The sequence below is a fragment of the Gopherus evgoodei genome, chromosome 7 (assembly GCF_007399415.2).
Source record: "Gopherus evgoodei ecotype Sinaloan lineage chromosome 7, rGopEvg1_v1.p, whole genome shotgun sequence".
NCBI classification, from domain to species: domain Eukaryota; kingdom Metazoa; phylum Chordata; order Testudines; family Testudinidae; genus Gopherus; species Gopherus evgoodei.
Window position 1 is genome coordinate 126894515 of NC_044328.1, and position 14547 is coordinate 126909061.

Consider the following 14547-nt stretch of genomic DNA (forward strand, 5'->3'; position numbering starts at 1 on the left):
AAGTACGTTGACAGTAAATTATATTTCACTGTCAAAGGATGTTTTTCTGCCAAGCCCCTCTCTCTTGGTCCTAATCTAAACTTTGGCTGAATCCTTTACCTCCAACCCCCTTCTCCAGAGCTGGGTTCATTGCCATTTACTTCAAGCTATCACTTCATTGAATTCTCTGCAGATTTTGTTATTTTTATATTAAAAAAAAGACACTGTATTTGTGCCCAAATTGTTCCTGCTTTTTAACGTACTCCATTCTCATTAAAGATGGGAAAAAATCTCCCTTAAGCATGTGATGTTATGACAAGAGAGAGGTTACAATACATCACAACCTTCATAACCTTGAGTGTCTTTCAGTAGATTCCTCTCTGATTTCATGAAGTACATCACTCCCTAATGTGACCTAGATAACAATGTCTAGTGGGGAAATTGAAAATATAAATGGAAATGAAGTAAAATAATCTTTGTCTGAAGGAATAAGAGAAGTATTATTCTATAACTGATTGAATGGGCCCAGAGGACTGTGTATTTGAAAAAAAATAACAGTCATTAGGAATTTCTCTCAGCGCGGCTGCATTTTCATGTGCATATACAATTACTGATTTCCTTATTCCAGAGACTTCCTTTGATTAACAATAAACGGAGGCCTTTCAAACCTGAATATATAACTTTGATTTTATATGCAAAGAATGTTAAAGACTAGTACAGTATTTGCTTCCATTTGGACAAGAATGACAAACAGATCCAATCTTAAACGGAGCTGGTGGATTGGTATTTCCACATTCACCTAAACTGTTCTGCCCTTCCCTCTACTATCTCATCAGCAGAGAAATCTACGTCACACTTCTTTTTAATACTGCACCCTGGGCCACTGCATCCCTGGCTCCTAGGCTCTGATCTTGCAAACACTACCAGGGACATCCCAATAGTCTCCAATGGGCTATGCACAGTGGGACTCACTGGTCCCATAATAGATTTTGCATGATCAGTCATTACTGTGAAACCAGTGAGTTGCACATAAGCCAAAAAGGTTTTCGCAGTGAGTGGAGCTAGTTCCCAAGCCAGATAGTTTTCAACAGCAGTATATTAAAAAAAAACAAAACCTGCCTACCCATTTCCCTTTGTGCCCACCATGTGAACGATAAATTAACACTCTAGTATACTGGGCGATGTGCTGCGTAGAATTCAACTAGCACCGAATGTGTGAAAAGCAATTCATTGCAATTTAAAAAACTAACCATTCATTTAAACAGAACAAATGCTTTCGTACCCCACCGTCTCCTACTGAGGAAAGTACAGTGTAAGGCTAGCTTAAGACTAAGGTCAATTGCTGATGCGGCAGTTTTACCAGGTCCTTGTCACTGTCCTTGGTGAAAGTCTTCTCTTTTTCATCTTCATTTTTAGTCCAGCTGTAGGAGATCATGTAGTTCATAATGGGAGGGTGGTAGATGATCTCTGGTTGGTTCCAAGTTACTAGCAAGGCTGTTCTGTTCACAGGCTGCACTTTCATGTTGACCGGGGGCGTACTGCAAACTAAACAAAAGGGATCAGATATAAAGCTCGCCTGAAGAATACAGAGAAACCAAATAGGAGAATAATTGCATTTAACATTAAAAAAACCAGATTTTTGACACATTTACACAAGCTCTGTAATATTTTACTCTATGTTACATTGAAACCAATGGGATTTAAACCACTTTCAGTTGCTTTCCTGTGCCAAGTGCAGGAAAGGGATAACAGACAATTGGGCCCATTATGTCTGTGGCCTTGGGCAAGTTGGTTAGGCCCAATTATTTATTTTACAAATGAGTACAAAATCTTCACTCCCCGCATGTGCCTACATATCTCACCCTCCGCACGCTGAGCGTTCTGCACACCCAAAATTGCTCAGTGCCCTTTTAAACCTTTGGGTCTTAATTTCCCTGTGCAACTTTCCTGCATTACAATTGCCTGATGCCTAAAATGGGAGCAATAATTCTTCCCTGCCTCACACAGTGCTGGGAGAATTAGCTAATGTTTGCAAAGCACTTTGAAGATTCTATGCCCTATATCAGAGCTAAGAGTTATTACAGGGACACTATATGGTTTCTTTTTTATGCCCACTAGTGCATAATAAACTGAGGGTATTTTATACTCTTCTTCACCTGTTTTGCAGGGAAACACAGACACTGCTTCTCATTCAAAAGTCACAAAAGGAAGAAAGGGCAACCCGGCACCTAGCTCTTTGGCTGACACTTCCTAGCAGGTTTCTGGGAGGAACGCTGTGTGGAACTGTCGACTGACTCCTGCTGCCTTGCTGTGGAAGCTGTGGCTTTCTAATCCCGCCTCGGATATAAAGGTGGTGGAAGTTGCTCTCTGGCCAGAGCGTGCTAGGACTTGAGCGGGGAATGTCCAGGAGGAAAACCCTAGGAATGGCCTAGCTTGAGCTGAACTGCTAGTTATTTCAGCTGCCTACAAAAGAGGAGGACTCAGTATAGGCACTGACCCAGCGTGTGCTCTATGTTGGTATGCATTGAAGAACTCAGCCCATTCAGGATGACTCAAGAAAATATTTGTCTAATAGCTGAAATTTAAAGGCATACTAATGGAGAACACTAGATGGCACTAATATGCTATCTATAAAGAACATACCGGTCTCCCGCTGTAAGGGCTATATATTTTTCCCAAGCTTGAAAAGAGTCGTGATTCAAATATGTAATTCAGGACAAATTCTCACACCCTCTTTCCAAATATAACCCTTGAGCCACAAAGAACTGCATGCTATGGTACCTCAATCCGCTCAGCAGGGACTAAGGATCTGGTCTTTGCTGACAGGAAAGACTCAGGGTGTCACTCAGGCCACTAAACCTGTGCACTCTTTCCAATATTATCCTCCCCACTCCTACTTTCCATTACAAGTTAAAACACACCTGCCTTAAGTTTGCTGCCTGCATGTACACATACAAACATTTTACTCCTGAAGAGTCACAGCTGCATTGAAGAGAAAACGAAGTCTATTTCCAGATCTGGGTTTCCTGTCTGGCCATATCATGTGCTAGTGCATTACCAAACACCCGCGGTTTATAAATAAAAATGTGCTGCAAATGGATAAACATGTGCATCTCTAGTATTTCCAGTGAGATGGCCCTGCTAAATGTATCCCATGGATTTGTCACCCTCATTTTATAACGAACGGGGGCAAAATGAGAGAACAGAACCTTGTTGTCTTTTTGAGGCACGTTTGTGAAGCAGTTAATGTGTAGCAGGAGACTTTACCCCTACAAAAGAAACTCATGGCAGTTTCAAGTGTAATTTACCTATTTGCAAATGTCATGATTACTCTGAATGGAGGTGGCCAAAACTGCACCTTACCACGGGCAATGCCATTTCCAGAAACCCCCTGCTAAGACACCACCAAGTCACTGTTCCCAAGAATTCTTCTCTCATACCCTTGGCCTCTGTTTTTCTCCCCTGAGCGTACTACTTGTTCCTCTCTCCTACTGGTGCCCTGTTCTTTCAACACGTAGCCCTACGGGCTGCAGGGGGCTCATGTTCTGTCTACTAAGTGTGGGATAGTTTAGGTGAGGATCCTATGCATTAACTTGCCCTGTCTGCAGTTTTTCTGCAACACAAGAACCTCCAGTAGGTTTGACTCTATCCAGTGTCCAATGTGGCTGTTTAGTTCCCATCCAGAGAAAAAGAGAGCACGTAAGCCACACAATCCCCTTAATGACTGTCCAGACATAGCTGTGATACCCAGTTCCGCAGGCAAGTCTCTCTATGTTCACCCCTTTCCATGGAGATTTTCACACTGAATACTTATTTCAATAGATCGTAACAAATATTTCATTAACACCTTTGCCAAAGAAGTGTTATTCTCCAAAATACCATAGTTGCTTTATTGTTCCATTCAGTTCAAAGCCTATTGGAACTGGGAGCATGCTCAGCTCTTGGGAGCTTGTGTCAATCAGCACCCAACACACTGTCCAGTTAAGTAGTGGTTAGTCCCAAAGAAGCCCCATCAAGGCCTCCTTGGAGTTTGTTTTACTGCAGCAGGAACTGATTTAAAAAGCAATTCTCCGGTAACCTTCACATGAGACATAAAATAAAGGGACAACAGGCTAAACAGGCCCCAAATACTTGTAATGTCCCTGTAGTATCTGTTGACTCATCATTTAGAGACTTGTGCATAAGAACCTGACAGTGATCCCGCAGACACTGGGTACAGAGCTGCCATTGTTTCCACCTGAACCCCGATCCAGCTAAGCATAGTGCATGACTTCAATTGCTCTAATGCCATCCCTGATTTCACTAACACATGATCTAAAAGGCTCTGCTGGATCGAGCCATAGAACAGTTGGGAAATCAGGATCCTGGCCTGCTAGGAGGACACTGAATTCACAATGCTGCTATTTCACAATAAAGAAAATTCACAAAGTTTATGATTTAATAGGACTTTGTTTCAATTATTCTGAGGCACAAGGGAAGAATGTGTTATGATTACATACTAACTAGCATTTTCTATTCACTTATCTATTTTGAGGGTTTCTGGATTTATGAATGGGAAAAATAGGATTTTTTTCCCCTTTTTGTTTATAAAATGAAACATATGTTTTATTAATTTAACCAAACCTGTTCAGGACACAATGGAATAAAAAACATTTGATCTGATAATTCAATGTGATGATTTAATTAGAACGGTACATAATGTAGCAAATGTCTAAAAGGAGTGAAAAAGCTTTATAAACAGTCAGATTATGTACTATCTGCATTTTCTAGAGAGACTATTTTACTTTCCATATTGTGTTTGTCTTGCATTTAAGGAAGGAAAAGATTCACAGATTCTGGATTTTTTTTATTTCAGGATGCTAAGGAGCCCCCATAGATTTTGCAAAGTGTAAAGCTGAAGGACAAATACAAATGCAGAGAGGAAAAAATGTTTGTATGTTGCTCTGGATTGAAACAGAATACGCTGAAAAGAAATAAGAGTTTTTCAGGCTAAATGAGCAAACAAGCCAGTGAATTGATGATTTCTTTAAAAAAGCCATTTGACACTGAAATCACACATCTCAGCTGTTTTTAGAGAAAATATTACCATGCCTTTCCTTCAGATTCAGCCATTATTACTACTTATATTACCGTAGCCCGAGTCATGGTCTGGAACCCCATGGTGCTAGGCACTGTATTGACACAGAAGAAAGATGTGTCCCATCCCAGAGATCTTACAATCTAAGTATAAGACAAGAGACAGATAGACAGTTGGGGAAGGCAAAGGAACAATGAGACAATACTGGTCAGCATGATAGGCAGTGATAAAGAGAGTATTAGGTCTCGGAATTGTTACAACACAAAACCACCACAGCCAGTCCTCATTTCAGGACAAATATGTCTCTTAAATATGGCTCTCAGCACAGTAGTACCTGAGCGCCTGATAGTCTATAATGCAACACCCCTCACAATACCCCAGGAGGCAGGCAGTGTTATTATCCACAGTTTACAGAAGGGGAACTGAGGCACAGGGAGGCTAAGTGATGTGCCCAAGGTCACGCAGGAAGTCTGTGGTGAAGCCAGGAATCAAAGTCATGTCTTCCAATTTCTCAGTTATTACCCTAACTGGATGATCTCTTCCTCTCTGGGCTGGTGCAACAAGAACAAACAGAAACAGTGTCTGCCTTCCGTGTCCTCTGCAAAACGCCTGTAGGGGAGGATGACAGGGGGTTGACTTAAGGGAAGAGCTCTGAGTGCACTTGGCTGCTCTGAACTGAAACACTGACGTCTAGAGCTGATGGCAGCATTTGTGGTGGTTTCCTGGGGACTAGACACAGCCTCTGCACTGCAAATCTTGGCCCCCCTGAGAAAAATGAGGTTTATGGCTGACCCCTTTCCCCTAGCTTTCGCTGAACTATGGAGAGATCCTGCTTTCCCCTTTCACTCCTGGGGTGGGGGGGGAGTTCTGCAAATGTCCTCTTGTCCACCCTTGTACACTGCCATAGCAAAGCACAACGCAGTCATATGCTTAATCTACAGCACCATCCAGGTCAGCCACACAACAGAGGATTATTTCCTTCATATTAAAACCATTCAAATGGTCTGGAACAAATAAAATTGATGTAACATCTCCACACTGATCTCTCCCTTCATTTGATTTCTACATTGTATCTGGCTATGCAGCCTCCACGGGATTTTCCTAACTCAAATCAATCCCCATAGGGCCTAATCCAGAATCTCACGGCAGCTCTCCTCTGTATGCCTGATTGAGAGGTGTTTTTAGAAGGAAAAAAAAAAAAAAAAGATGCCGCCCCTGGTTTAGCAGGAATTAGGCACTGATGTAGGGACATACCTGTGACTAACTACTTATATAAACATACTTGATCACGGCCATGTGCTAGAAAGGTTTTAGCAGCCAAAGTTTGGAATACGCACCTTATTCACAGGTAGTGTCATATGCAGTTCTACCCTGATAAAATTCTATGCCACACTGCACCAGTGTGCATTTTGCTTATGCTAGCTATATTACTGAAAAACTATTTAAGGAATGTTTTAAAACTTGCATTGAGTTTATTTCTTGTATTGCTTCCTCTTGTAAAGTATACTTTGTCTTGGTGGAATTTGATTTTTATAATTTTGTCGGATAACATAAAAGTTTATTTTTAAGCATTTGTTTTTTTATTGATTTAAGTTTTCAGAGCCTTCCTTCCCCATTTTTATCAGTTTAAATTTTCACAATTGGGGAAAGTTAGGGGGTGTGTGTCCGACAATGGGGAGGTCAGACAGTTTAATGACAGTAGATGCTGAGATTCAAAAAGTTAAAGCTTTATGACCATTAAAACACAAATTGTCAACATTGCATGTCAAAATACAGAAAGCAAATAGTCTTAAATCAAACTCAAATAAGTTCTCGAGCAGCATTTTTCTTACTTTGCCAGTCTGTAAATTTGGATCATCATCAATGGAAATTTTTTTGTCAGTTTGCTCGTGTACAACAAAACTGATTGTTATAGACTTAACGATAAAAATCGAATCCTTCCAAGCCTACATGTACTATGAATCCAACAGGACAGGGCTCAGAGAGATCCATCAAAACCTAGAAATGTTCTAAGTTAGCTTTTCTATGCATAAAAATGTCACCAACATTATTTCTGGATGTGCTGTGTCCTCTTTTGGGAAGCTGGGAATCTCCTCCTTCCCAAAGGCATAAATTGCTGTTTCTATTGTTGCAGAACTGGGACATATTGCATATTAAAGTCAAGACATTTTTGTGCACAGAAAGGCCAGGGCTGGTGAAGAACTCAATCTTGCCTGTGCAAGGACGGAGAGTCCTTGGGCAAGGAGACTTTTGAAGAAAATTCGCAAGTGGATGGAGGAAAGGAAACATTTCTGAATCAAAATTATTTAAAAAACTGAGAGTGCATTGAAGCTGCTCAGAGGTTTGGTATGTTAGAATAAATCCCGGAGAGATGGATTAGTGGGCAGAGAGCAAGTGAAGTGCTAGAAGGCGAGGAATACATTTATCTATCACATGGCTCTGCAATTTAGAACCTAAATATTGCCTCATCCTAAGTGGCATATTATACACATGACTATCAACGGATACATGGCTACGAGTCACTGCTAACTCGGAAGAAAATCATCTTGAATGCTTATGGATCAATGTCCTAACACATAAAGCACAAGAGGGGGTATTAGTTGGTGTCTGCTACAGGCCACCAAATCCTATTTACGGAGAAGCATGACCGGCACATGACCTGGCTACAGCGTGTAGGAAAGATGCAGTGTGATCAGTGGGGACCTCAATTTGAGTGACATATGCTGGAAGTCTCGTGCTGCCAGTACTAAACATCACTGGAATTCCTGAACATTAGAGATAATTTCCTACCTCAAGAAGTGTGCATCTAACATGACAGAATTCTATATTAGGCCTCATCTTGACAGATAAAGTGGAACTGATCACAGAACTAAAAAATAATGGTAAGTTAGGTACAAGTATCATGACTTGATCAAATGTATAATGTGCAAACAGAATTAAGTCCAGACCAGTTTTATATGTTTATATATATATATATATACACACACACACACATAGAGAGAGAGAGAGAGAGGATGCTGGGAATTATTTTAGAAGATGGCCATACTACTTAAAAAAACACAACCTGGTTTAGTGGAGAAGTGAAGACAGTTGATAAAACGTTAAAAAATAATGTACAGCAAATGGAAGAAAAAGGGAAATTGATAGCAATGAATATAGGTCAGAAGCTGAGAACTAGAAAATTGATAATGGCAGCCCAGGGGCAAGGAGAAATCTATGGCTGGCAGAGTTAAGGATAATAAGAAGCACTTAAAAAAAATATATTAGAAACAAAAAGAATCCAACGATGGTATTGGTCCATTACTAGGTAGAAATGGTAGAATTATAGGTAATTCAGAAAAGTGTTAAATAAATATTTTTGCTCTGTATTTGGGGTAAAAACAGATGATACAGTCATAGCATATGATAACACTCTTCCCATCCCACTATTATTCCTGGAAGATAAGTAGCAGCTACTAAAGTTACACATGTTAAAATCAGCAGGTTAAGATGACTTGCAGTCAAAAGTTTTAAAAGAGTTGGCCAAGCAGCTTGCTGGACCATTAACACCGATGTTCAATAAGCCTTGGAACACTGGGGAAGTTTCTAAAGACTGGAAGAAAACTAATGTTGTGCCAATATTTAAAAAGGGTAAACAGGATGACTTGGGTAATTATAACCCTGTCAGTCAGACATCAATCCCACGCAATGAAGTGGCTGAAATGGGACTTGATTGATAAAGAATTAAAGGAGGATAATATAATTAATGCCAGTCAGCATGGGTTTATGGAAAATAGATCCAGTCAAACTCAATTTTTTTTTATGAGGTTACAAGTTTGCTTAATAAAGGCAACAGTGTTGATGCAATATACTTAGACATTTGACTTGGTACTGCATGACACTTTGATTAAAAATAAGAAAGATATAAAATTAATGTGGCACACAATAAATGGACTAAAAGATGGCTAGGTATCAAAATGTAACTGTAAACGGGGAGCCATCATCGAACAGGTGTGTTTCCAGGTGGGCCCTGCAGGGATCATCTCTTGGCCCTACACTATTTAACATTTTTATTAATGTTCTGAAAGAAAATACAAAATCACTGATAAAGTTTGCAGATGACACAAAAATTGGGAAAGTGGTAAATAATGAAGAGGACAGGTCACTGATTCAGAGCAAATCTATATCACTTGGTAAGTTGGGCTCAAGCAAATATGAGTTTTACTATGGCTAAAAGTAAATATACATCTAAGAACAAAGAATGAAGGCCACACTTACAGAATGGGGGACTCTCTCCTGCGAAGCATTGACTCTGAAAAAGATTTGGGGGTCACGGTGGAGAATCAGCTGAACCTGAGTTCCTAGTGTGAGGTTGTGTCCAAAAGGACTAATGCGATGCTTGGATGCAAAAACAGGGGAACCTCAAGTAAAAGTAGAGCAGTTATTTTATGTTTGTATTTGGCATTGATGTAAGCACTGCTGGAATACTGTGTCCAGTTCTGTCATCTACCATTCAAGAAGGACGGGGTTCAGAAAAGAGCCATGAGAATGATTAAAGGATATGAAAACATGTCTTAGAATGAGAGACTCAAAATGCTCAATCTGTTTAGCATAACAAAGAGAAAGGGTGATTTGATCAGTCTATAAGCATCTACAGAGGGAACAAATATTTAATAATAGTTTCAGCAGAGAAAGGTATAATGCAGACCTATGGCTGGAAGTTGGAGCTAGATAAATTCAGACTGGAATCAGGTATACGTTTTTAACAGTAAAAGTAGTAATTAACCATTGGAACAATTTACCAAGGGTTCTGGAGGATTCGCCATCACTGACATTTTTAAAATCAATATTGGATGTTTTTCTAAAAGATCATCTCTAGGAATTATTTTGGGGAAGTTCTCTGGCCTGTTTTATACAGAGGTTAGATATGATCACAATGATCCCTTTTGGCCTTGAAACCTATGAATCTGTCTATATACACCCACAAGGTATATTAAATGATGTTTATGCATATAGAGATAGATAAGTAGTCTTTATACACACACACACACACACAACCAATTTAAAAATCTCATAGCATCTGGAAGATACTTCCTGTTCCAATAGGCTGACCAGACCATCCCGGAATTTAGGTGTTTGTCCCAGTATTTCACTCTGCTGGCAGCACGCGACTTTTTTTTTTTTTTTTTTTGGCTCCACCGGTGGACACCCCGTGTGTCCCAATATTTTCTTCCTCTCATCTGGTCACCCTATGTTCCAACTTTCAATTGAAGGCAGGGGAGGGGAGAGTAAGGAGTCTGTGCCCGCCTACCCTCAGAAGAGCCCTACCCAGAACTAGGAGGGCTGTGGGCCAAAAATGTAGCTGGCGTAGAAGGCCAGCAGGCTCTCTCTTGAAGACTTTTGCCCTCCCATCAGTGAGACCCACCAGATACGTGCCTGGTGAGAACAAAGCTGGATTAAGACACAGGCACTACCGATCCATGCCCAGGGTACTGGTTCTTAGAGTCACATGAATACACCAGGATTTCTACTTGCCTTTAAACGCAAATCTCTGGTCTGCAGTTAGAGTAAAAGCTTGAAAATGTAACCCCAGCATCACTGATGCCGCAATGTCTTCCTGACTCTGCAGCAAGCCTGAAAGAATAGCTCGGAGAGCCCCATGGATCTCAGCTGGGGGCTCTGGGTGTGGCAGGAAGGGAAAATGCAGCAGACCCAGCCCACCCATCTACCCCAGCACACTCACTGAAGTAAATATTGAGGAAAGGGAGAGAAGATGGGACAGGGCCTGCTGCTATTGCTGCCTCTATGGAGGGAAAATATATCCTTGGTTATCCTCAAACAGAATAGAGTTCCTGCTGCCACTCCGAGGGAAAATAGGGATTCCATGCTGCTGCCCTTGCCTCTTGGGCAGGGAGGGGGACCCCTCTGCAACCCGTGCTCCAAGTAAGGAGCAAAGCCCCAGGGCTCTAGCCACCCCAATGTTTTCTACATTTTCAAATATATTGAGTTCAATTACAATGCAGAATACAAAGTGTAAAGTGCTCACTTTATGTTTATTTTTTGTTACAAATATTAGCACTGTAAAAAGCAAAAGAAATAGTATTTTTCAATTCTTCTAATACAAGTACTGTAGTGCAATCTCTTCATCATGAAAGTAGAACTTAAAATGTAGAATTATGTACAACCCCCCACCCCGCATTCAAAACTAAAACAATGTAAAACTTTAGAGCCTACAAGTCCATTCAGTCCTACTTCAGCCAATAGCTCAGACAAACAAGTTTTGTTACAATTTGCAGGAGATAATGGTGCCGGCTTCTTGTTTACAAAGTCACCTGAAAGTGAGAACAGGCGTTCCCATGGCACTGTTGCAGCCGGCACTGCAAGGTATTTATATGCCAGATGTGCTAAACATTTGTATGCCCCTTCATGCTTCAGCCACCATTCCAGAGGACATGCATCCATGCTGATGATGGGTTCTGCTCGATAAGGATCCAAAGCAGAGTGGACCAACGCATTTTCATTTTCATCATCTGAATCAGATGCCACCAGCAGAAGATTGATTTTCTTTTTTTGTGGTTTGGGTTCTGTAATTTCTGCATCTGAGTGTTGCTCTTTTAAGACTTCTGAAAGCATGCTCCACACTTTGTCCCTCTTAGATTTTGGATGGCGCTTCAGATTCTTGAATCCTGGGTTGAGTGCTGTAGCTATTTTTAGAAATCTCACATTGGTATCTTCTTTGCATTTTGTCAAATCTGCAGTGAAAGTGTTCTTAAAATGAACATGTGCTGGGTCATCATCTGAGACTGCTATAACATGAAATATATGGCAGAAAGCTAGTAAAACAGAGTAGGGGACATACAATTCTCTCCCAAGGAGTTCAGTCTCAAATTTAATTAATGCATTATTTTTTAAATGAGCATCATCAGCATGGAAGCATATCCTCTGGAATGGTGGCCGAAGCATGAAGGGGCGTACAAATGTTTAACATATATGACACAAATACCTTGCAATGGCAGCTACAAAAATACATGCGAACACCTGTTCTCACTTTCAGGTGACATTGTAAATAAGAAGCAGGCAGCAGCGTCTCCTGTAAATGTAAACAAACTTGTTTGTCTTAGCGATTGGCTGAACAACAAGTAGGACTGAGTGGACTTGTAGGCTCTAAAGTTTTACATTGTTTTGTGTTTGAGTGCAGTGATGTAACAAAAAAAAATTTACATTTGTAAGTTGCACTTTTATGATAAAGAGATTGCACTACAAGACGTGTATGAGGTGAACTGAAAATACTATTTCTTTTGTTTATCATTTTTACATTTGTAATAAAAATAATAAAGTGAACAGCATACACTTTGTTTTCTGTGTTGTAATAGAAATCAATATATTTGAAAACGTAGAAAAACATCAATTTTTTTAAAATAAATTTCAACTGGTATTCTATTGTTTACCAGTGCGATTAATCACAATTACTTTTTTTTATCGTGATTAATTTTTTTGAGTTAATCACGTGAATTAACTGCAACTAAATCGACCGCCCTAGTTTCAACCTGTCGCTTTGACCAGGAGAAACATGTCTGCAAACAATACAGAAATCAAGGCCATTTTAAATACTAACCAGAAAGTGGGCAAATATGAAACTCGCATATTCTGTCTCCTAACACCCCTTCCCTCATGCAATGCATCAAAATGATTAAATCTAAGTAAAACACAGTGCAAACACAAAATCCACACACAGAGCATGTATTGAACTGACTGTATCATAGCAATGGAAGTAATAAAGGGCCAGATTCTGCTTCCTTGCATTGGCATCACTCAGGAGTAACTCAACAGAAATACTGCAGTATGTAACTGGGGTGAGACTAGACTGAGACTCATAGAAAACACCACCACGCTTTTTGCTATCTGATTCATTCTCTGTCCTGGAATGGTGGGTTGCCTACACTAAGAAAAAGAGACAGGTTATGAGGATCATACACAGAGGAAACACAGGCTTAAATACATGAAAGAGTTCTAAAAGGCAGATTTACAACATCCCTGCCACCTTTCTTTTACTGAATGTCTGTAACACTTAGCTATGTTTTAGTTCATGATGTTAAGTGCTGTGATCCTTGTAAGCGCTATTATTAATACATGAGAATAATCACTTTTAAAGAGACACACACTTTTATCATTTACCTTTGCCTTTTCTTTGCTAGCAGGCATCTACAGGCTACAGAGTGCACAGTACTCGCAAATATTTGTGTTGATCTACTTCAAACTACAGGCAGAATGTGTCTAGGACACAGACTATTTATCTTCTCTGCTCTTACCTTTGACTATGCTTCAAACAAACAAGGTTGTTCCTTATGCTTAAGAAACATGGACAAAACCTCGTGTTGTCTAATGCTTCATGTGAAACAAAGACATTCCACTGGTGACTGGGTAGGTAAAATGCTCTTACAGAATTTCCCATTTAAGAGGCTTTGGAAAGCCAAGTTTTTGCCCCGTCTGCTGATGGCCCATTTCCTGAGGTGAATATTCAGCTAACATCTGGGGTGCAATTTGATTCATTCCTGTATGGATTTCTTTTTAGTATTTGAGTTTCCATGGCATCACTGCAACAAAACCTATTTTACTGAAAGGCAGAAACTGTGGTGTGTTTTCTCTCCCTAAATGTTTCATCACTCTCTCTCACACCCACACAGGTTTGTACACTGTAGGCCAAATCCATCAGGTATCAATCAACACAACTTCCTTGAGCTCAACACTGTTATGCGAGTCGACACCAGCTGAAGATCTGGACTACAATCTCTGTGTATATATTATACACTACAGATACACAGAGCATATACATAGTACGATAAATACCTTTAAAAAGGATACCTATGTCTATTTAGATCTATGTATTTATATATTTGTACAGTATATTCGGTATATAGCGTAACAGGCGTGATCAAGTGCAGACACACATACGGTGTCAATGCTCACACAAAGGAGGATTTTCTAGAGAAGGGAAATATTTACAGCATTAACTAGGGTCACCCATTTAAACCTTCTGATGCATGGCAGCCAACAGTTCGGCCAAGTTGCGCATAGCACTTTTTGGAACATGTGAGCACGAGCATAGTGAGGCAAGAGTCTATGCACCAGGGCCGTCCTTAGGCATAGGTAACATAGGCAGCTGCGTAGGGCACCTGAAAATTTGGGGCACCACTGGGTCTTAGTGTCCACCCCCTTGTTTTCCTATCCCTGTTCTGACCCTTCCTGCAGGCTCCCACAGATGGCTGCTCTAGCCTGGTGAGTCTTCCCTGGGAGGGAATCTAGTAGTTAAAAGTGAAAAAACCTCCAGCCTGCCAGACCTATTAGCACAATATTGAAACTGTTAAAGAGACATTCAAGGGGTAATAAAGCCATTTAACAGGCATTTGCCAACCCCAAGGTATATACTGACAGGTTTCAGAGTGGTAGTCCTGTTAGTCTGTATCAGCAAAAACAAGGACGAGTCCTTGTGTCACCTCAAAGACTAACAAATT

General features: G+C 40.4%; 1 protein-coding gene across 2 annotated transcripts in view; it reads right to left on the reverse strand.

Annotated features, from left to right (window-relative positions):
- PTPRG (protein tyrosine phosphatase receptor type G) overlaps positions 1 to 14547 on the reverse strand; it is a 589008-nt gene that overhangs the window by 102552 nt on the left and 471909 nt on the right. For both annotated transcript variants that reach the window (XM_030569843.1, XM_030569844.1), the window contains exon 9: positions 1340 to 1524. In XM_030569843.1, the coding sequence (XP_030425703.1) occupies positions 1340 to 1524 (185 nt within the window). The remainder of the gene's footprint in view (positions 1 to 1339; positions 1525 to 14547) is intronic.